The sequence below is a fragment of the Halichoeres trimaculatus genome, unplaced genomic scaffold, assembly GCF_033239565.1.
Source record: "Halichoeres trimaculatus isolate MK-OKI-2021-1 unplaced genomic scaffold, fHalTri1.1 fHalTri1_scaffold_13, whole genome shotgun sequence".
NCBI lineage: Eukaryota > Metazoa > Chordata > Actinopteri > Labriformes > Labridae > Halichoeres > Halichoeres trimaculatus.
In genome coordinates, this window is record NW_027437191.1 from 14,473,521 (window position 1) to 14,497,512 (window position 23,992).

General features: G+C 41.8%; 1 protein-coding gene across 2 annotated transcripts in view; it reads left to right on the top strand.

Moving 5' to 3' along the window:
- LOC141801770 (bromo adjacent homology domain-containing 1 protein) overlaps positions 1 to 23,431 on the top strand; it is a 44,351-nt gene extending 20,920 nt beyond the window's left edge. Inside the window, exons 1-7 of one of the 2 annotated variants that reach the window (XM_074685024.1) lie at positions 1,289 to 1,439; positions 11,001 to 12,773; positions 13,520 to 13,872; positions 14,162 to 14,321; positions 14,484 to 14,563; positions 16,571 to 16,662; positions 18,756 to 23,431. In XM_074685024.1, coding sequence (XP_074541125.1) covers positions 11,021 to 12,773; positions 13,520 to 13,872; positions 14,162 to 14,321; positions 14,484 to 14,563; positions 16,571 to 16,662; positions 18,756 to 18,945 — 2,628 coding nt within the window. In that variant the 5' untranslated portion in view covers positions 1,289 to 1,439; positions 11,001 to 11,020 and the 3' untranslated portion in view covers positions 18,946 to 23,431. Of the gene's footprint in view, positions 1 to 1,288; positions 1,440 to 11,000; positions 12,774 to 13,519; positions 13,873 to 14,161; positions 14,322 to 14,483; positions 14,564 to 16,570; positions 16,663 to 18,755 lie in introns of those variants that run through there. The other variant, XM_074685023.1, reaches the window with a different exon arrangement.
- The last annotated feature ends 561 nt before the right edge of the window (positions 23,432 to 23,992 follow it).

The window sequence follows — 23,992 nt, forward strand, 5'->3', positions numbered from 1 at the left end:
AATATGAAATTGGTCACTGCATCTGGATAACTCTATACATAATTAGTAAAGTAAAAATTACACATCACCTGACATTGATGTACTGTGTTGTTATCTGTTATTGAACAAAGTAGTGTAGAGTGTGGTAGAATGAGGTATAAAGTTGTATGTTTTCACAGCAGTCAGTGTGACCCAGCTCTAATGTACACTCTGCTGTAGGTGTATACTGTTATGTGGTTTGGTAATAAGTTTGCAGCCTCATCTTCCTCACTCTGCTACTGAGCATCCCCACAGACCCGAAGAACCACCCATTGCCATTATTCAGTTAGCACTGTTCCTTTTTTATTGTGTTTTCTGTATTTGAGCTTCAAAACAAAACAAAACAAACTTTTATTAAGTTTGTTTGCTCTTCATTTGAAGGTTTTACATTTTATCATTTTATATGTTTTGCAGTCTTCTAAAATTCCGGCATGTTATTTCTAATAAAGCTGCTGTAGAAACATCTAAGAGACTGGGTTCTTTGACTACTGACTGAAATTCCTGAGTTTTCTGTCTGAGGAACATTTTAGTTGTGTGATCTTGAGTGAAACTGGTTCAGTGCTAGTTGGCTAAATTGGAAGTTTTGGAAAAGTCAACAGAAAGTAAATGATTGAATTCAGAGTATTTATCTCCTAATTTTAACCCTTTGAAACCTATTTGTGAATAGGTAACTATAAATCTACAGAAGATAAACACTTGGGTTGAGGTGGTTTTAATGCTTTGTTAAAGGGAAGCACCACATGGACACTGTAGACGTGGTTTTAAATGCCTTCCTCTGTGTTAACCTTTCACATGAATTTTCTTGACCTGGGTGAACAGTGTGGTGGTTGGCTGGACGTGGTTTGGTCACGACAAATGACAGGGTGAGGCTGTCTGTCTGTCTGTCTGTCTGTCTGTCTGTCTGTCGTCGTTGTGGGGGGGCACTAACATCCATCGCCCATGATGTAGCTCCGTGTGATAATGTACAGTCACCAAGTTCACTCACATAAGGCAAGTGTGTGGTCACGTATCTCCCCTTTCACAATGAAACAGCTGTTTGTCCGTCATCGGAGGACGGGGTGTCAAACGAGTCGAGCTCGTGTGGCAGTTGGTTCAGATTAAGTTTTCTGCACATCGGTTGAAGCCCAACCAGGAAGAGCACACACGCACACACACACACACACACACACACACACACACACACACACACACACACACACACACACACACACACACACACACACACACACACACACACATCTCGCAGGCAGCGCCACCGACCGTCCTCTCTCCACTCCTCCCCAGCTCTCCCAGTTACGGAGCTCTGCCATCGCACCAGTCCGGCGGCTTCTCCTCCCCCCTCTTCGCCTCCCCCCTCTTCTCCCCACAGATTTTTGCTCGACGGTTCCCGGCTCGTGCAGGAGGAAGCGTGTCCGCGAGCCGTAAGTTACCGCCTCTCATTTTTTGTTGCTATTTCGCCCTGAATGTTTGAAGTTGTTTCGACTGGCCAGCCGTCCAAGAGAGGAGCGCAGAACCCATTTTTCGCTTCGTGCACCAGAAGCGATACACACACACACACACATACACACACATGCAGCGCTGCTGCTGCTATACGAGCCAGATCCTCCCAGGTCTCAACTGGAAGGACTGGGATCAGAAGAGACACCGTGTCGGCAACACGGAATCCAGCTAGAAACGCGTCCAGGAAGGGTGACTGCCCCTTATTTCGCCTGCTGTGTATATATGTGTGTGTGTGTTCGGGTACCCTCCACCTCCCCCTCCTCTCTCCAGCCCATATTTAGAGCCTGGCTGGCTACTTCAGATGGGCAAGCTACGTCAAGCAGTACTGTATCACATCCTACTGTATCCCTCGGCCACTGCGTGCATGTTCAAACACACGCGTGTAGTATGTATGTCTTCAGAAAGGCACCAAAGCCTCCTCTTCGTCATTTCGGCGGATGAAGCTCTGCGGTGTAAGTCCTGGAAGAAAACGTCAGAAGAACATTGACCTGATGTTTCAGATTCTTGTAGTCTTTTCCTGATAAACGCCTCATGCTATATCCGCCTGTCAGCAGCTCTGACATGGAAAATGTAAAAGAAGAGCCTTCTCAATCTGATCCCAAAGCGCTACGTTACCCACACGGGTATTTATTTTTGATGTGTGTGTCGGTGTCGGTGTTGGTGTTGGTGTGGCTCCACTTTAAAGTTGAAAGCAGAAACATTTGAAGGGCAGTGCATGAGGTGTTGATTACCGGTGTAATAATGTGTTATAGCGGCTGATGAATGGCTGTAGCAGAAGCAGCTACAATTAGCAAATGTGGAGCAGAGCAGGAGTTTATGACTGTGTTGCTTACTGCTGGAATTTGTGTTTTCTTTACACACCTTTCTGGCTTTTTACACCTTGAACTAAAGTTGTTAAAAGGACAGACTCATTAACCAAAGTTGTTTGACAACAGTTTTGAGAAAAGTTATTTTCTCATCTGTGTCTTTCTGAAAATCCCAAGTGGCTCTATTCACAAGAGATCAACAAATGCGGGATTGCGTGTGTTGTAAAAAATGACAAGGCAGCCTCTGAGGATTTCTTTTTGAATTGTGGGGCTTTCAAATTTTGTAGATTTAATCTGATCTGAGTCAGAATTAAAGCTGTAAGGCAGGTCATTGTTTCAAAATAAAGAGCAGCTGTAATGTCATAACTTTTGTGACAAATGTACAATTTTGAGACAGTTTTAATCTTTGGGATAAGAGTCTGGCCACATAGTGTGTGAGGGTGTGTTACTTTCGCTTTAGATACAGTGAGATGCAACCCCCATACTCCCTGTGGTTTCATCAAGTCCCCCTAAAGATAATTTTGAATTCAGCAAAACTTGCCATTACTCCTGATTTATCATTTATAAGGGGTAAAGATTGGTTTCCAAAAACACATTTAATTTCTTCCTGATTGATTTTTCATTGTTCTGTTTTTTTTTTTTTAATTATTGTTTATTTTTATTTAATTTGATTTATTCTTATTTTATTTAAAGTTTTAGATCCTGTGACTGTTGTGAGGGGCTAGCTGGCCAGTTGCATCGCATTTTTAAACCTTTTTTTTTTTTACTTCTTCGACAGTAATTATCTAAAGCAACTGATACGTTTGACTGGATGAGTTTTCTTTTTTTTTCTTTAATTTTTTGTAAAAATATATAACCTGCATGTACAGGTCAAAATGAGTCAGGAAGAGCAGAACTGGTTTGTTCACATAGGGCACCAACAGAAAGATCCTCAAGGAAACTTTGATAAAATACTGTTCAGCAGTGATCAGTCAAATACGAAATAAAACATAACTTTTCACAAGTAACAGCCTATTTTCCCTCTCTTTTATATCTCAACCCATGCTGATGTCTGACCTTTAAAGGGGCCTATAGAAAAGTAAAACTACCCACTGAAATAATTCAAAGGAAAAGTAATTAATGTGTTCAGAAGAACTCCAGTTGCACAGCAATGTAAAGTTAAAGTTAGGCCTAATTAAAGACGTCAGATGTTAACAACTACACAATGAGAAGTTATTTATAAATCACTCATCAAAATGAGTTACAAAGGATTCCACATTTATGTTCACAATGTAAGAATATAAAAAGACTTAATATAATAGAAAGACATACTAAATAAAGGGAAACATATCATAGCAACAGTTAAGCAATAGAGGAGGAAGAACTAAGTCAAATGAAACAGAAATGATAAAAAAAGAATAAATAACGTAGAAAAAGAGAGAAAATTTAATCAAAGGGCATCAATAAAATTCAGAAATGACAAGTGAGTTTTGAAAAAATGCAAACAGTCTCTGTTCCTGATGGTTCATGGGATAATCTCGCCAATTTTTCCTGTGTGCGAGGGATGTTAAAAGTGAGCTGACTTGCACTGAAATGCTGTGAAAATGATTGGGGCCACCCTGATTTGAAATATTAAACATGAACTCAGAGGACAGTCTTACACACACTCTGTGGGTTTTCACACAGCACCAAATCATAGCCAGTTGCCTATCTGTGGCTTAGGAGGGCAGGAAGTTGCTATGATGCATAAGTATGAGCCCCCATTTGTCAAGTTTTTTACTGTCAATACAGTTCATTTTCTAACAACTGCTGTTCTCTCCTGAGTCATCCAAGTGGTGCCGTTTGGCAGCCACTCACCAGGATTGTGAATGGTCGTCAGTAGTTTGACCCAAGCTTGTGCAGATGTGAAGCTAAACAAAAGCAGTTTTTTTCATTGAGGTAACCATCTACCAAATATACATGCCTTACTTCTGTTATGTTGAATGCTGTTTATTAATACTCACTGCACCTTTATAAAATAAACCCATGCCAATGTGAGTTCATCAAAACAGGAATAATACTTCCTCTTTTCTGAAGTTTTGTTAGAAATCTGGCTGCTGAATTTGCACATTTTGGGGTCTGTTGATTGATTTTTGATTCATGATTTTGAAAAGACCATTAAGCTAATTAATAATTTAATCTGGAGGAGATAAAAGCATAGTCCATTTTTAATGCGTCCGTAAAAGTCATAGTTGATCTGATGGTGGAAAATATATTTGCAGTAACTGTGACAAGACTGGATGTTTTTGACATTTTCTAACTACAGGGTGCATTTTTTTCCCCGAACTATGATCAATATCTGTGTTTATTTAGGATTTGATGAAAGAAAACTTCCTGATATCTGTTTTCTAATAACTTTAAGACATTCTATGAGATCTGAGAGGTTTGTGGTGGTGCTAGCTTTTCCAGGGAGGAAAAGCTAGCACCAACCTGATGTACCAACCCAGTATCACTTTGTGGAGGCAACACACATGAAGATGGTTGCACAGTCCTTTATGCCACTTCCCCATTGTTACTCAAGTCTTTTTACGACAGTGTAGTGAAGAAAGTGTTAAATGGACTCCCTCGAAAACAAGATGCTGCATCTTAAGGGACTATCCTTTAAACATTTAAATAAATAAAATAAATGGAAGAAAGTGTCTTCTTCAACACATTTCTCCTCTCACATTCTCAAAAACATGTTTTGTCCTTCATAAAATGTATCTTCAGACCTTGTGAGAGATCCCAGCTGGGCTAATGGAATAAACTTTAGGCCTGTTTCATGAGTAGGTTTTCATAAGACATCCTCAAAGTGGCTCTTAATTTTGGCGTGGTTTTCTCCTTTTCCCTTCATGGGACATTTTGCGTGTTATATCCTCTGTTATGCTCTAATATAGACATTAACTTTTGTGCTTTAAAGTAACAATGAATGATATTTGGGACATTTGATGTTGAGTGCATGGTTGGATTAATCAAGTAATCAATAATATGGATGTCAGTTGAATGCAGACCTTGTTTTTGGTCATGTTTGTTTTGGTTTCATTCAGCCTGGGCTGTCAGAGTGTTTTTCTGTTATTCCATTCTTCCACATTTTGGATGAATTTTACAGGAACAGACAGGAGCTGATGAGAAAATAAACTATTTTTTTGTCATTTCACAACAATGGCCTCAACTAACTCTTAAGCCATAATATATTTGTCTATCATTCACATTCCTGGTGTATTGTATGATATAAAATTAACATGTGTGCAATGCTAACTAGTTGAACTAACTGAATGTTAAGGCTCTGTGATGTGATTCATTGTGTTATTTTAACTGCATAGCTTGACTCTGTGGTTTTATTCATTTTGAAATACACTTTAATTTTTTTATATACATATTTTTTAGCTGCAGCTTCAACCTACATACAGACAATGTATCCATGTCATTCTCAACCTTTTCATTAGACATTTTTTTGCCTTTTACACATCCAGGCTGTATGCTAATAGTGCTACTCAGTGCTTTCAGTGCCGTTTGTTGTATTTAGCCCCTGTGAAGTCAGACACATACGCTCTATTTCCGATTTCAACTTGAGCTCATAGTGGTTGGACTTTTACACGTAGCAGGAGTTTCCTCATCCCTCATGCATGGACTCACAGGCACACAAACACAAGCAGAGCCCACTCAGAGAGAAACACAATGCATGGAAGCTAGCTACAGCTAAAGCAAAAATTCTGGAGCACATATTGACCTGTGGATACTGAACAGTTCAATAATATATTGAGACTTGTTCTCCTGATCAATGTTCATATTCTGCTTATCACTGGAAGGCAACATATAAGTTGCGTGGGACTGAAACATTTATGCTGTAGCTTTCCCTGCAGTTGTACAGTAAAGAGATAAATGGAATCTGTTTATCTATTGATTTTTGCTCCTTGCAAACCTGAATGTATACATTTATTATTTAATCCCACCTTGGACACAGTTTCACACAGATTATCTCCAGACTCTTGAGAGATTTGCTAGTTTTATGATAAGATTAAAAACCCTTTGAGCTGATGTTAGATGCTCTGAAAGAAACCCAGGATCTGCTTTCTAACCAATTAGAGACCAAGAACAGGGGTCATCGATCTTCCTATAAATGTGAGATTACTTCCTGAAGATAGCGAGGCATTACTGTGTTTAAAGAGCCAAATTGGTGTTTGGCTACAATGCTGCCCTGTGTGATGATATCTCACAGGTTATCCCCTCTGGTGTTTCCCCACCTACACTTCTCAGCAGTGAGCCACAGCTGCTGGTGGAGAAATTTGTGGTTTTAAAGATACTGAGAGAAAGCTCAGGATCAAGGTTAATTGTCAGAGGTGGACTTTGACACTGATTATACAGTAGAAAAGGAGCAGTATTTCTTGAAGTCAGCATCAGAAATGAAGAGAAATACCTTGAATTAAGGTCAGAAATATGTCATTTAGGAATTCAATTTCAGCCCTAGCTGGCAAAGTCATGCTGCAAAACAGATCACATCTTGTCCGCTCTGTCACAAGACACCAAACTCCAGGCTGTGCATCTGAAAGAAAGCGGAGCGCAGACAAAAACAAGGCATAGAAAGCATCTAATGTTGGCTTCCCTTGTATCCCCAACACTTCCTGGACAGATTGCAAGAGAAACTTGTATAAAACTAGACATCTAAACTTTCATTAACAGTTCAGTGCTTTTTGAGGTTAACGACTGCATAGAAATGATATTAAATGCAGCGACTTCTTCTGAAACAGCTTGGTGTAGATCAGAGAGTTATTAATATTCACTTGCCCTGGAGCTAGAGTCTGATTGGCCATCACCAGTTTTGTTTTAGTGTTTAAGCCTTGGACTTTTTTATTGCACAAGCCTCGTCAGATTTGGGCGGACAAAATCAAACATGTTTGAAAAATCTTGTCAGCCATCAGCTGTAAATTAGTCATAAGAATATGGTCCAAAATCTACAGCCCTAAATGTCTTTACACAACTGAGAAATCTGTATCATCCACGAGGCCTCTGTGTGCCTCACTCAGCCATGCTAGTCTGAACAGATGCCCTGGCCTGCAACTCATGCAGTGCTGAATGAATTGGCAAACATCATAAAGCTGACTGTGATAAGACCCTGGAAGACTTATTTCTCTGGTAATAAGCTAATGCTTGTGTGATAACTGTGATCTAAAGGTTATTTAGGGAAATGTTAAAACTTTAAATTCATGAAGTCAGTCTCTGCGCTGTTAAACACGAAGAGGATAGAGAGACAAGCACTTGCTATAAATATTTATGTCGATAGTCTTTAAATGGTAAGTACACCCTCCAATTCGGCTAGAACCCTCTCCGAGCATTTTTAGAAAGCAACAGAGTGAGGGAAGAGTGATTGTAGGAGGCTGGGGCTCATGGCTGCACAGTGTGTGACCTGAGGGAAAAGTGACAAGACTGACCACCGCTCAGCAGCACATTGATGTATCGCTTGTACAAATCTGTATACATCTGGAATATGGTTATTTCTCTTTACTGTCTCTGCTGACATGGTGGGATGACTGTAGAATATTTGGATGTAGAATATTTCTAGTCTGTGTTAAAAAATGAAGACACTTGACTTAAAGATAAAACTCTTAGTTTACTAAAAGAAAACTTGTGCACAACTTTTACAGCATCTCAAGCGCTAAAACCTATTCACTTAACCTTCTCTTTTTTCATAGAAGTGCATTCTGGGTAATGAAGTCCTAACTAACTTAAAGCTTTCAATCTGAACCATAGACTGTAAAAATGGGCATCTGCTTGCTTGGCTCAAAGTGAGGTCTCCACAAAAAATGCTCCCCCTGGTGGCTGGCTGCAGTATAGGTTTAAAAATCTGGCTTTCCAGCCATTCCAGATGGGCTGTGGTCAAACTTTAAAAAATTAATACTCCTCGTAGAAATGTTTCTCACATCCGATTGTTGTGGTGATTTGAAGATATAATTTGGCTGCCTTGTATTGAAAGTCCTCTTTTTACTTAAAAGGTTTGTTTTCATTAGTTATACAAGGTTAAAAACGAGGCTTTACGTACTGTTTAAGGATGATTGACAGCTGCCGTTCTCATGTATTTTTTTCGGGGATTGTAAAATATGTTGGGAGGCAGAGTCAAGAAGTGATTAGACTCTCGAAAAAAAATATACATATTATTTTTGTCACCCAGCTCCACTCAGATTCTCCCAGATTCCCTCATCGTCTCTACTGCACAGACTCTGGCCGCAAACTGCTACAATGGTGGCGCCTGTGACGGGGGTATTTTGGCTTCGAAACTTGTGCCCCTTCTCTTGAAGTCAACAAAAAAACATGAAATAGATAAAATATGTCCTCTTTTAAATTTATACTGCAAATAAATTTGCTCCTAGATTTAACAACTTCTAGCATTCTCTTTCCATTAGAGGTACAGCAATTGGAGGCAGCATGTACTGCACACCTCTTTGACTTAAGCCTGGCCCACACTACTGGATTCTCAGGCCGATTTGATGCCTGATTCGGCCCTCTCGACAACCACTGGAGAAATCTAGACCAGGACCAAGGTCGGCCACAATATGAGGCCTAGATTATCTGCTATTAAGTGTGGGTGACAGATCAGTCTTAAGTGCTGACACATAGACTCGTCAGAGCCGCCCCAAAGATTTTCAAACATGTTTAATATTCACCGTAATGATTACATCACTAATATTTGCCTAGGATGTTAATAGCCAACTAGAGATAGCCGCCTACAAAAGGAACGGAAATGATTGGACGCTATCAGAGACAAAAATGGCTACCATGATGGAGCAGTGTGTACAGGTGTGTTGGACAGCGGACGGGAGGGCATTCTTGTTGCCTTACATTTGCTTTCTTGTGAGATGACGTAGGATCACGTGGTGAATTGCTCTTCCTGGTTTAATAATCTTGATGAAATCTTGCAGTGTGTGCTGGTCTTTATTGTCAAATCTTGTAGTGTGTGTGTTCTAAGATCTAAGAGAAAATGATATGCTAAGATCCTCATCATGTGTGTGAAACAACCCGTTTTGAGAATCTTTTAAGATTTTAAAACCCTGAAGTGTGAGCCAACCTGTAGTGTTGAAGTGGCTCCCTGAGTCATAATCTGTCTTCTAGCTTTTTGTGTTAATGTGACACTGAAGTCAGAAAATGTTAAATGAAAAACAGAGGTCGTCTTCAGGTGGCGGTAAAAGGTGAAAGAATCTTAGGACTAGCAGGACTTTCTGTTGAAGACCCCAGGGGGCCTTTATAAGTGATATTGAAGTAGTTTCACTTTTAAATATTTACCTGTTTACAACTCACTATTACATCTACAGTTATTTCCATCAAATAATCCATTTACAACACCTAGCCGAAAGCCTCTTTGACACTATGCTGGCCAGCAAAGTTGAGCAAGATCTGTCGTTTTCTCTGCTGTAGTAGTTATGGTGTAAACTGGAGCTGGACTGGAAGGAGACAGGAGAGCAGAAGAAAGCCAAACAGGAGAGTGATAAAGCACGGGCTGAAACACTGGTTAGGCTGTTTGTTACGCACAACACACCTCACATGCAGCAGTTGTACTGCTACATTATACGTTGAGGACATGTCTCAGAGTGCCAGTCTGTAAAACTAAACTACGGTACACAGTTCTGTCAGTGGTATATTGACATTAAAAGCAGCTACAACAGCATTTTAGGAGGGACTACTAAACAGTCATTTTAGGGATATTTTACAGCTCACATTTTATTGGACGTAATTCCTTGAAATGATCTAGGTATGTGTTTGTGGTTTGTTGTTTCATAGGTGTATTAATAAGTGTTCTTTCCTTTAGAAAACACAAACATTAAGACATTACATCCTCTAAATTCAGAGCAGCTTAGTACTGAGGTTCCTGTCGACACTTCAGTTCAAAGTGAACCACACAGTCATCTTTAACGACCTGTCATTTGCATGCTTTGTGCACAGTAGGTGATAAGGCAAAGGAAGCAGTGAATGAATGACAGAGTGCATCAGGTTTTTTCACCCCTACATTACACACACAAACCTGATGCACTGACAGGCACACAATAACAGGAGCTTACTATATGATCCACTGAACTCATCCTGATCATGAAACCATTCGATTCGAACTGAGTCATCATTAAGCTTCTTTTTGTTCTGTCTGTTTTAAACTGAATGCTTCTGTTAAATAGTCAATATCTCTGATACGTTTCTGTTGTTAGCTCTCACTTGCTTTCATTTTCACTGTGCTGCAGTGCTTTCCTTACCACAATAAAAGCTTTTAGCTTTGTCTACTTTGTTATGAAGGTTTGAAATGTTTACACCCTAAACTGAGTGCTTAAAACTCAGGCACCAGTGTCTGCCTGGACTATAATTCCTGCTCTAACGCAGGCTGTTTCCTTCAGATCTGAACGTCTGAGCAGTGACAAGAAACAAAAGTTGATGAAAGAAAAAGTTCAACATGATGAAGGTTGAACTTGCTTTCTCCAGAGGCAACATGGAGCTTTGTTTGTGTCTCACTTTTCTTCTTCTCCTTTTTCTTTGTCTCCTTTTCTTCTTCTTCTTCTTCTTCTTCTTCTTCTTCTTCTTCTTCTTCTTCTTCTTCTTCTTCTTCTTCTTCTTCTTCTTCTTCCAGCTGTAGTTCTGTTGATTGTGAGCTCACAGTGAAAAAAGAACAAACTGTAGTTTTCACCACTGTTCTCTTATCTCCAGGCCCCGTGGAGAAGCATGTGATGACTCACGCAAGGCAGAAGGGTTCCCTCAGGCAGGGTGACGGCAGCGCAGAGTGGTGGGACAACTGCCCTCTTTGGCCACATGGTGGCGCCATGGGCGATGCCTGGCCTGAGCGCTCGCTGCGATTCGGGAGGACAAAGAAGATAAGTGAGATCATCAAACACAAGAAACATCCAGACAAGAGGATGAAGGACAAGAGGGGGAAATCAGACAAATCGGATCAGAACAGAAAGCTCAACCAGAGGGGCGAGAAGAAACGGGACAGGAAGTCGTATCCTTTGCGAGGGAGGGCTGCGGTTACAGATGGGGAGGGGCTCAGCTGCCATGTCCTGCTTACACGATTGGAGGAAAGTCTCCGCAAACAGGATAGCTCCGAAAAGAGGGAGCAAAAAGAAACGCGCCAGTATTCATCTCTCAAGCCCAAGCCTAAACCGGGGAAAAGAGGTGAAAGAAAAGAGAAGTCATCAACAAAAACCAAATCAAAGTTAAACAGCTCGAGTTACAGCGAGTGTGTCTACGCCCTACAACCTCGAAAGCGCAGACTGGCCTCCCTCAATGCAGAGGCAGTCAACAGCCTGCTGCTTGACAGAGCCACTGATCTGCAGCCAGCAGTCAAACAGGCCAGGAGACAGGAAGAGCCATCAAATGGAGGTGTGTCTGTGGATGCAGATCCAACACGGACTGCTATCTGTGGAAGTCAGAAGGTTCCACGAGGAAACATCAGAAAAACCTCCACATCCCACAAACTTGAACTGTGCCAAAGCCACAAGAAGGTCAAGAAAGCCAAAAGAGGAGAGATTTGGGGGATGAGTCAGGAGAGTTTGCACGCCCCTGCTCCAAGAAGATTGGCAGGACTCAACGCTGCAGCACTTCTGAAGTTAACCAGCTCATCTGCAACTAGCAAACAAAGGGTGAGGTCCGTGCCCACTGCTACTGTCACATCAGACTGTAAGGCTCCTGCTGCAACCTCGACACCAAAGCAGCAGGCCAGAGTCAAACTCAAGGGCCACTCGCAGAAGCAGACAGGGAAGAAGGTCTCGTCCCAGCACAGCAGCTGCACATCCTGCAAGAACAAGGCAGACTTTGAACCCAAAGTGGAGTGGGACACTGGCAGCTGCACCCATCGACTGACCAAACCAGGCTACCAGTCACGCAGCATGCTAGCTTACCCGCTCAAACAAGTGAAGGAAGAGCAGATGGAAACTGAACTGAGCCCATACTACTGCTGTCCTCCTGAGAGCTCAGTGGAATACTGCCACCGCTTGGCCTTCTTCCTGGGCCAGCAGCCCTACGGAGAGTCTGACGATCAGCCACTGAACTCAGCCATGACCCCTGTGAAGCGCGAGTGCCTCGTAACCTCCCCATCCCTCACCCATTCCCACCCGCACACAGCTCTGACCCTCAGCCCCCACCCCTGCCTCTGTACTGATCATTGCTTCTCCAGCTACTACGTCCACATCGCCCACCCCACACACACTGGAACGACGTCAGCGAGCCTGGCCCAGCGACCTCTGAACTTTGCCCCCTCCAGTCTCTGCCCCAATCGGATGACTGGCTCCAAGCTGCTTGATCCACGGGTGTCCCACGGCTCAGGACTGCCCCACCCCGCCTACTGCAACACAGTGGCTTCACCATGTTACGGTGACGCCTGCGGGATCAGTGGATATTCCTATAGAGCCATGCCTCCTATCAACAGCAGGGGGTGCTCTTTCAGCACAGGATGCACTGGATGTACACACACCATCAAAACAGGTGAATGGGAAACAGTTAATCAAGAAATAAAACAAGCTCCTTAAAAACCTGAACACTACTTACCAGATATCATTTAGACTTCCTGAACAACCAGGGTTAGCGCCTTTAATAAGATCTTGCTCAGGGAGAGTTTCAGCTCTCATTTCCACGAGCCTTTGATGATTCGATCTAACAACTTAATTATAAAGTTGTTTTGTTTATCAAAGAAACCTTTATATCAACAGGATGCTTTGATCCCAAATTACCAACCAAACTAAAGAGTCCTCTGTCAGGGAATTTGTGCCTGCAGTAAGATGTGTGGCCCACCAAGATGTTGGCATTAAGGTGTTTGTTTACCTCTGTAGCTTTAAAAGTGCCCTTTGCTTTAGGCTCTGACTCAATGATTTGCTCTGATATGAATCTTACATGTTGTACTTAATAGAATAATTGTGTCTGAAAAAGTTGAATTGATAGAAAAGATAACAAAGCAGGTTTCTCTTTAAAGGTGGAACAAATGGATTTGATGCTATTTGTTGTTGTTTCACGTTAGCAACTGACCATGCTAGCTACAGTTTGTTGGTGTTTAATTCCTTTAGCTGGCGGTCACACCAGATATTGAAGACTTTAACATCAAAACCTGTGTATATTTTACAGATTTGTGGCTGTTGGAAGTGAATTTTTTCCTTTTTTTTCCCTTTAAAAGCTATGTTCAAGATATTTCTTGCTGCATTTATTAAAGTGTAATTTTCCCCTTTTCACTGTTCCAGAGGGTTACTCCTCCCCTCAGGGTAATCACAGCCCCTCCCTCCTGGTGTCCCCCTCTCTGCCCGTGTCCAGCTGCCCTTTGTCCACTGTACCCACCGCCACCCAGACCAAACCCCACCTGCTGACCCCGCTCTCTGGACGCGACCAGCCCCCAGCCAGGTTAAAGCTGGCCAGAGAATGCCCACAGAGCACCAAACCCTCCAACGGATCGCTGTCCATCAGCCGCACACGACAGAAACAGCCGTCACCCCCGCCCAACCTCAGCGTCGCTAAACAAAAGAGAGTCAGCCGCAGACGTGCCACTAATGGCTGGCGGCCTGTTGGCACGCCGTCAGAGAGAGAGGTCTTCATTGCGGTAGGTTATTTGTGAGTGTGTTTCTGGATGACGAAGACAAAAAAAAAAGAAAAGGACTTCTCTCGTTTTTTTTGTCCTGCTAGTAGGAGCATTAGCATCCACTCCGCTGTCTGGCAGAAAGAATGAAAACGCCAGAAAATATAATTGTGTTTTGACCGCAAAGCTTCATGTGACAGATTTCTTTTTGTCTTTATAATGAGAATTATATCTGTCTTTTTGTGTGTGTGTGTGTGTGTGTGTGTATGTGTGTGTGTGTGTGTGTGTGTGTGTGTGTGTGTGTGTGTCTCAGGGAGAGGATGAGACAGCCCTGCGGCAGTGTTATGAAGGAGTGGAGAGGGACGGTGAAGTGATACGTGTCAGAGACACTGTGCTGCTGAGATCGGGCCCCAGAAAGAAATCCCTCCCGTATGTTGCCAAGATATCAGCGCTGTGGGAGGACCCCAAAACAGGTGAAGGAGACGAGGAGGAGGGGAGAGATGGAGAGATAATGAGGTTTATCTGCATGGATGGATAGACTGGAGGACATATGGCCAAGATTGTTTACCTTTACCTGTCTGTGTGTGTTTGGTGTATGTGTGTGTGTGATGTCTGTGCTTTGTGGGCCTTCTCAGGAGAGCTGATGATGAGTCTTTTCTGGTACTACCGACCAGAGCACACCCAGGGAGGACGAGATCCCAGCACACACTGTGAGGTGAGGCTCAGGATAAATGTTGAAAACTGGTCTAAAAAATAGTCCCCTGTTAAATACAGGAGAAAAGGTAAATTAAGAGTAGGTACAATAAATAAATGAATGTCTGACAAGATTTATACTACTTTATCAAACAATTCATTTATGAATTAGTTTCTTTTTTTAAAATCACTTGGAAATCATGACAGGAAGACTAATCTCACTCACACACACTGACAAACTGTACCGTATTACCATGAAAATGTTAAATTACCTTCAAAGAGGAAAAGAGGCATTGAAGATTTTTTAAATGCAATTTCCAACCCTTGTTTTCCACTACTTGCTGATTATTTTGTTTTTTCTTTTATTCTTAAAGGGGACATATGCTGATCTGTTATTTGATACTTACATATGAAATAATAAAGTTGAAAACAAGACCTTTCACCCCCTGAATTTTCAAAAACATGAGATATTGTATTTTTTCTGATATCCTAGAACGAGATTTGATGCCTCTGAAAATAAGTCATTGACATTTGGCTTCGAGATTTTGACCTCCATGACGACACGAGGATCCTTACTTTTTATTGGAGCAATCTGATAAAGCAGCTCCTCCTCTGTGATGTCAGTTAGTCACACAACCGCCACCGAGGGATACACCCACCAAGAGCCGAGTATAAATAAAGCTCCCTACTAGCTCTGGCTAACTCGACTAAGTGCTAACATAGTGACGAACTGACGGTAAAGACGATCTTTAGACTACACTTTCAGCATGATGAATAAGACAGACAGAGAAAAGTGAAGGAGCAGGATGGAGCCCTGTTATAGAAATAGTTTATTGGTGAAGTCTGCATATATAATACGTATAAACTATACATGTTACAGTACTGGTTTGACTCACCACACTGAAGCGTCCTGAGATGATCTGTGTCCAGGTGGATTTTCTTCCTCCTGAGCTGTAGAACCGTCCGGGTCTGACTCGGGGTCCAATACAAAAGGACGTATCCTACACTCTGCCATTTTATTAGTGCTATCAATGCCTTACGGTGAAGTTTTGGCAAACAGCAAACTCGCTCGGTCTGCTCCATTCAATGTGGCGATTTGTAAATACTGCCATGCTGCAAAAACCGCCCCCTGGCTCTACCCCCTCCGCCCCTCTGAAAGAACTGACCAATCAGAGCACAAAGGGCTGTGACGTTGCGAGGTTACTGGAGGTCATTCCCGAAACGGAGCGTTTCAACGAGATCTTCAGAATGGCCTAAAATGAGGATATTGAGAACGCTATTGTGGGGCAATGAAGGAACTAAAGGACTTGTACTGAGGGCAGAAATGCTTTACAGGAATCCTAGTCTAGCATAGTGAAAAGGAGAAACAAGCATGATATGTCCCCTTTAAGTTTTATCGCCGAATTTGTGTAACGGAGCTGTTTTGTTCTTTCATTCTGTTTCCAATAATGTGATGTGTTTATTGAATGTGGGAGGAAAGTATAGTCATTACATCCAAATATACCAGTGTAATAACAGAGAAAGTGTGATTATCTCTTTGAATGACTGTCTGATAATATATAACGAGGTGTTTTACATAAGACATTAATGTGGAAGGAGGTTAACAAATTCCTCTCTTTGCTCACACACACATACATACACACACACATACACACACACACGCACACTGGGACGATCTCTGCTGCTGTCACAGACATCATTATCTTTCTCCCAGCAGCCCTAAAACAGTTGATAGCTGGTTAGCTCTTCAGTGTAACCACACGGCCGGAGTGATGAGATCTCTGCCACCTCAGTCTGAACAAACAGAAAAAAAGGACAACAGTTCTGCGGTTTAGAAACGAACAATTCTTATATTTAGTGATGTCTGCAGAGTTTATGTGAAAAAGGTAAAGGCGAACAGAGAGGTCTAACCCCATGGCACATAAACAATTAACTGTTCCAGCAGGTGAAAATGTCTTCAAGTCTTTATTCTTCAGCTGCCATAATAAGAGGCACTTGTGCTGACATTGTACACCCACTGTGGTTTCAGAATGAGATCTTCGCCTCTCGGCATCAGGATGAAAATAGTGTGGCCTGCATAGAAGACAGATGCTATGTTCTCCCCCTAGCCCAGTACTGTAGGTAAGTGTACACACACACATACATACACACACACACACACACACACACACATACACACACACACACACACACACTGGAATACCCCTCAGCATGAGCCGTTAGCAGAAAGCTAAAGGGTTTGGTGTCAGCCCTTTTAATTAACACCTTAGCTCTGGAGAAATGTGAAAGCCTGTTATTCTGACTTTCCTATCGCACATCTGTGACACTGCAACTGTTAATGAAGTCGAGGGAACACCTTAACATGGAGATTTGCTTTGACATCATTTGCAAGGATCAGTTTTTGTTCAGTTTTCAATTACAAATGATTAGAGGAAGCATGTAAAGGATCGTTGTACTGTGAAGGGATTTGTTAAATCAACACTTGAGTTTGGCGCCACATTGGTTTTAAGATGCTTGACTTACTGCAAGAAGTCAGATTTTCAAAGCTATGGCATAGCCTGTTACAAATGGGTTTAGACTTTCGTTAAATACTTATCATTAAGGCAATTTTTCACAGTAATGAAAAAGTAAACAAAGATGCATTCTTCAAGTCTTCTTCCCTCTTTTCAAGATCCGGGGCCAGTTGTTCAAAGGTAACCTGATCAGGTTTTGGTTATCAGGCTGGATTAAATTCTGAAAATGCCTTGTTTAAAATGGAAAGAAGGTTTTTGGAATCGGATTAGATCACGTAATCCAATCCTAGTTTTCGTCCGGATCAAAACTTCAGTTTGGGTTGTACAGACCTTTTCAGTAGGATGTGGATCACTTTGATCTAAAAAACAGGATTATCCTGATCCCAACACAGGGTAGGATTTCAAAGTGGATTTCAGGAAGAAAATGTAATAAATCTTTAAAATTGATCAAATAATACAACATTTTTACAATTTAGTGTCAGTACTTTTATTTATATGTTGTGCTTGACTTGTGTACCATTACTGTGATAAAGTAGATAAAGCTAACTTAGGCTACCAACAATTAAGCCTGTCAGTATAGTAGTATAGTATAGTATAGCAGTATAGTAGTAAGTAAAAAAAAAGAGAAACTGAGAGAGCAGGAGCACAGATACTCCTGGCAGAGAAACAAATCAAGCTGAACAAACTGCAGCAAAACAGAGAAAATCTTCAGATCCGCCTTCTAAACACAGAGCTTAAAAATGCTGGACTCTCCTTCACAGATGAAGATGAACCCTGAACATTTTTCAAATTTTGCTAATTATTGGTCATTCAGCCTCTTTTTTAACATTTCAGATGTTTTCAAAATATCCACTTAGTATTTTTTGTTTATTTGTTATTCATTTGTTGTGGCTCAGATGAGGGGTCATAAAAGAAATTAGAAATGGAATTGTATGTTTATGTTATTTCTGTTTTTTCTCAAAATAGAAAAAAACACTTATTATGATTCCATGTTGGCTCTTCTAGCTGTTGTTTTTTGCAGAGCTGGTAGCCACATTATGATACGTTGTCCCATTTAGAGCACTGGTAATCCAGATTTGGTAATTTTGAAAACTGTGTTTCTGGATAAGGATGATCCAATCCAGTGTTGCTTTGAAAAACTGACATAAAACGGAGACAGATTACCTGATTCTGGATAGCAAGAAATGTGATTTCCAAATCTGGATCATTTTGATCCGGACTAAATTCTTTGAACAACTGGCCCCTGATGTTACCTGTACAATCACTGACATGTCCAGCTGCAAGTCGCAGGTTTTAAGAGTCTCTCTTCACACTATCAAACTTGGAGCAGACAGAGGCACATTTATGCTATCAGGCTCTAAGGAGATGATTGTAAATGAACTCAGGTGAATTAAATTAAGTCAGAGTAATGCCATTTTGGACGGTGTGGGTGAAATGAAGAGAAATGCAGGGACTACAGATCTGAAACGTAGCACTGCATATTCTGCACCCCAAAGTTCTTGGAACTTTGGAAAGTGCTACCCCTTGAACAGGGACTTAACAAGTAGTAGATCAACTGCTTCAGCCCATTAAGATGATTTGTTGGGTGGACAGTCGGATTTCAAGGAGGAATGATGTCTCCCCTGTGGACGAAAACCCTGACCTGACACAGAATTAAGGTGTCACCTTACATGTGTATCTTCTGTGTGTGTTTCTGTGTAGATTTTGTGCCTTGATGAAGCGGCGTGTAGAAGGTGCCCCACCCGGCAGTGCCAGCATTGTGCCCTGCCGCCATGACTTTGCCCCCCCCTCCCACCGTTGTGTGCCCACTGATGTTGACCCCGAGCTGGTGTATCTCTGTCGCCACGTCTACGACTTCCGCTACGGACGCATCCTGAAGAATCTGCAGTAGAGACAAGAGGAGGGGTCCCACCCGTGAGTCAATCATAGTGTAACCTCCACCTGCTGCACTGAGGTGGTGTTGCTGAAGGACTGAACTCCTCTGTCTCCAGAGGGATGAAATGGTTTTTGAGGGGTTCAGATGAAGCAAAAAGTTTTAGTGACACATTATGAAGCACAGATCCCTTTAGTTAACTTTAGGGGGCGCTACACGTGAGGCAGAGCAACAACTTGTCCTGGTGTAGTGGTACCAGGAGGGGACAATTTATTCATCAGCTTGAAGACTTTCAGCTTCCACAGCAAGCCTCCTCTTTTTCTCTCCGTCGCCTGCCAGGAATGCAGAACCCCAGAATGACCCGGGCGACTGTCAGGACGGTGTTTCCCCCAGAGGATCTCAGCACAACAATCATGTTTGTTCCATTGTAAGCTACGGCTCAGGAAGGGTCCGGCACTAAGGTGCTTCCAGGGGGCAAACACAGGCCTGCACTGTCAGCTCAGTGTTAACGCTGCTCAACCTGCCAGGCTGAGGGAGCAGCTAATGGAGAGTGGCGTCTGATTTCTCCTGGTTTGAGTTTGTCTCACTCGTGTGTTTGCGTTTGTGTGGGAGAGAGCTTGTTGTCAGTGTGGATAAATGGATAAATGTGGGTGTGTGTGAGGTTTTTTAGGAGGCTTTCAGGCAATCAAACCAAACAAGCAGCTTTAGAGAAAGCGGTGCCACAGTGCTCTGACACTGACAGAAACATTTTCATCTCACATGATGCTCAAATACTGAACCTGGAGGGACTGGGGGCAGATTATTCCTTCATAAATTCAACACTGTCAAGCAGGGCAGGTCATTCATTAGTGGAAAGGGACACTTGACAAAAACCCTGATGGATTTTTACACTTACTGATGAGCCTTTTTCCAGAAGGCATCTTTAAAGGGTCTAATTGTCTTTTGAAAGCTCACAAAGATAAGGGCCATAGTTAATTTATTTTCCTTTGATGTGTCTTTCTCTTTTCTTTAATATGTTTTCCCCCTGACTTTGCCTTATGACTTGCAGGTAGAGCTTTAGGCAGCTACTGTCATCATATGCAACAACGAAGTGGTGAAACAGGTGAACTGTATCCCAAGAAAAACACATTTTGTTGCCTGCTGACTGACAGACAGCGTGACTTGATCACTGGACAACACAGGTTTAGAGCAGCAACAACCCTTACTTTAAGAATCATTCAATAATCATTTTATTATTTTCCAGAAAAATATCAAAAAGCACTTAGTGTTTTCCCACAGTTCAAGCTGATTCCTCCAGAACATCTAATCCACACATTTGCTGAACCTAAACCAGGAAATGTTTAGTGGGTTGACAGATCAGAGGCAGCTGTGCGCTGGTTCAAAATACTGTCAGTCATCAGCTGTGCTTCGCCTGCTCGCTTTGCTACCTGAAACATCGAAATTCAAGTGTCTTTTCTTCAAGTTTAGTGCTACATGCAGAAAAATTCCCCTCCTCCATCTTTCCCTCGATGATAAACCAAAGGATGTCACACACGCCAGAGTCCTCACCTCCTCCCTCACACTCCTCCTTCTCGTTAGCACTTCTGCTCTTCTTCCCTTTATTGTATTGCACTAATCCATTCCTTAATTGCACCGATTTTTGTCTTTTTTTTTTCTCCTGCTACTAATATCATACCAGGGGTGTGTGTCTTAAAAGTGTGTGCATGTGTCACTGTGTGTCTGTGTGTCTGTGTGTTTGTTTGAGAAGGAAACAGTGAGGACGCCATGGCTGCTTTCACTGATGCAAACTGTATCTGTTTTATTAATTATGAAGTGTGGGGCATCGCGTTAATCACGTGACTTGATGCACAACCTGTCGGAGCGTACACAGTATATATAACTGAGTCATTCCATTGAGTCCTCGATCAGCTCTGACATACTTATATAAATATACCTATATATATTTATGTATGTATCCACACTGTTGATGTGTTTAGAGTTCAGAGAAAGGCATCTGACGTAGCACCGTGTTAGGCGTGTTTATGGACTGGAACTGGGGGTGGGGGGTGTTTGATATGTAACTGAGTTGTGGCGAATCAAACCAAACTCATTCATTGCCTTGTGACCTGCAAGTGTTGTACTATTCCTCAGAAAAAAATGAGTCCTGTCAGAGTGTGTGTACCTTTTTAAAATCATAAAGAGTACCCGATTGCTTTCCTACGCCGCCAAACGCCCCAATCTTCACAATAAGATGAGATGTTAAAAAAATAAACACCACTAAAAAGCCATCTGTAACTTTTTCTCTATCTAGGCAACGTGATTCCCTTAACCCAAAACAAAATCAAGCCGTAATCTTTGGGTTTTTTATTTCTCTTAACCCCCTGAATCTTCAAAGGGGTAATATATAATTATATATTCTCCTACTTAACAATTTCTCCTTATTAAGAATATTTTATTATGTCGATTTCCTAAGATGGCATATGCAATATATTTTTAGACATACTATTTTTGAAAAATGAACTTAGCAAATCGAGAAAAAGAATATGCATTATTTTTATTTAATTTCAAATCATCACAGAGTTAATTGAGATCTGACCAAATGAAAGAAAGAGGAGAATGAAGGGACTCGTCGTGTCACCTGTAAGGTGTGTGATGAGCTCCCTCCCAGATGATTTTTAATGAAGTGTATATATCTGAACCCAGGAAGCACCGGGCACTCTTTAAACAAGCAGACAGCCAATGCACAGTGTAGTATTTTTGGAAGATCTGTAATAACTATATTTAAAGTAAGAAAAAAATATTTAAAAGGAGTAAACGATACAATATATTAAGATTTCAATTTAACTTATTTGGAAATACTGTGTCTAATTGATGAACTATATCCTGTTTGTTTGCGCTCCAGGATAGAAATGATTTGTGTTTATTTGTAACTTATAAGTTTAGAGATGAAATGACTGAGGGCAGAGGTGTAAGTGTTGTTTAGTTTGTTTTTGTAGTCGTCAGGGGGTAGAGAGCAGACCAAAGCACACCCTGACAGACAAGAGGGAGGAAGTCGCCTTGAAGCACAGATGGATCTGATCCGTTCGCCCCTTTTAGACTCTTTAAATCCGACAGAGATCTGTGCACAGACGACTTCTGACCCTCATGTCTAACCTGACTGACCTTAAATGTATCGTTTGGGAGAATGCTGCGGAGACTTAGTCACATGAATTTTATTGATTTATCTGATTAGGGAAGACAGAGAGTACACCTGAGACAGGACAGGACAGGACGTCCTCTGAGCTCCAGGTAGAAGATCCCCTTGAGGGACTGATCTCAGACCAGTTTACCTCCTAAATTTAGCTCAACATGAGAGTGAGTCTACGATAAGAGTCAGGAATAAGGGACTGTGTGAAAACCAAAAAAAAGGGGGATGCAAAGAGAAAAAAATATGTTTGTTTAATCTTTTAGGTTTGCAAAAAAAGGCATTTAAGTTTGTTTCTCCCTTGAAAATAAAACATTTTTTAATTTTTTTTTGTAAATATTGCTGCATTGAATCCCAACACTTAAGGCCAGCACACTTATTTAACATCAACTAAAAGCCCAAATCTTTAGGCAGCTCCTCCTTAAGAAATTATTGAACTGCAGTATTCATATAATGTATGGAAGTGTGCTGTGAATATTAAAGTAGAGGGTGTCTATAGAAATTATAATCATATCATAAATTTAAGTATTTATTTTATCCCCCTTCTGGAGCATAATATATTTCAGACAGTCCCTTATTAAACAGATGTAGGTTTACTTGAGGGCTGAGATACATAAAGTTGTAATGAATTTGTACACTTTCTTAAGATTAACTCGTCAGCTTCTCCACCTATTGAGTCAGCTGATCTCCATAGCCTTTCTCCCAGATGTGCATTCACAATGTTTGTCCCCTAGAGGGCAGAAATCCTACGTGTGCAAAACAGCCTCATGGCCTCCTCCTTCCCAGCCTCCTGTCCTCGTCCTCCTTCCTCACATCGGTCACTGATGCAGGTGTTCTCTAAAAAAAGGAGATGAGGTAGAAAGCTGAAGAAGGAGGAGGAATCCATGAGTCATCCTCCCAGATGCTGGCCCACCCTGCAACTAAAAAAGCATGGACTAGCTGTTCTTTTCTATGTGACTTCATTTCCCAGCAGCTTTGCATGGACACCGTTGCATCCTTTGATACCATGACATTGAAGCAGGGCCGGTAGTCTGCTGAGGTCAGGTTTTGTGCGCGTAGGGTGGCAGGGGTCAAACGCACAGTGACCTTTACTGACGCCACTAGACAAAGTCATGAGATTCTGCTTTTTATGTGTTCTGTATTGATGCTTATTGTCAACATATATTTTATATATGGGGGGTATATACAGTGAAACGTTTAGATATTTTTGGAGTAGAGACGCAGCGTGTGTATCAGATTATTGTCACTTTGTCATGCTCTCCTGAAAATCTGTTGGATTTTTTGGATGAATTATATAACATCCCTACTGATTTAATGTTCCATTGAGAGAATATTTATAAATTTGAAGTCCTTTGTGAATCATCTGTGTGTTGCTCTTTATTCTCCGTGTCTGAATAAGTTTTAACCTTTCACAGCAGTGTTCATTCTATCATAAATCATGTTACACTTTATTAAAGGAAGGCTGTTTTCTTTACATTTAAGAGAGGAAGTGTGTGAAGCTCCTCCAGCAGACAGCTGTCATGCTGTATTCTCTCCACAGGAGGGCAGCAGTGAGACAACATGCACAGGTCAGGGTCAAACCTTTGACCTTTCCCTATGAGTGCATGATGGCGTTCAGTGGATATTCATTCATCTGATCAGTGAAGCAGAGCAGGACACAGGTTTCAGCTTTGACCAGGCTCTCTCCCATGATTCCTCTCTCCACATGTTCCCCTGTCTGCACACTCATTATCTGTCTCTGCCCTTTGAACACCCACCTCACACACACACACACACACACACACACACACACACACACACACACACACACACACACACACACACACACACACACACATTCAGACTCCACCAGGCCTCAGTGTCTGACACACAGGGCCAGCAGCAGCCAAAGTGGGAAATTAG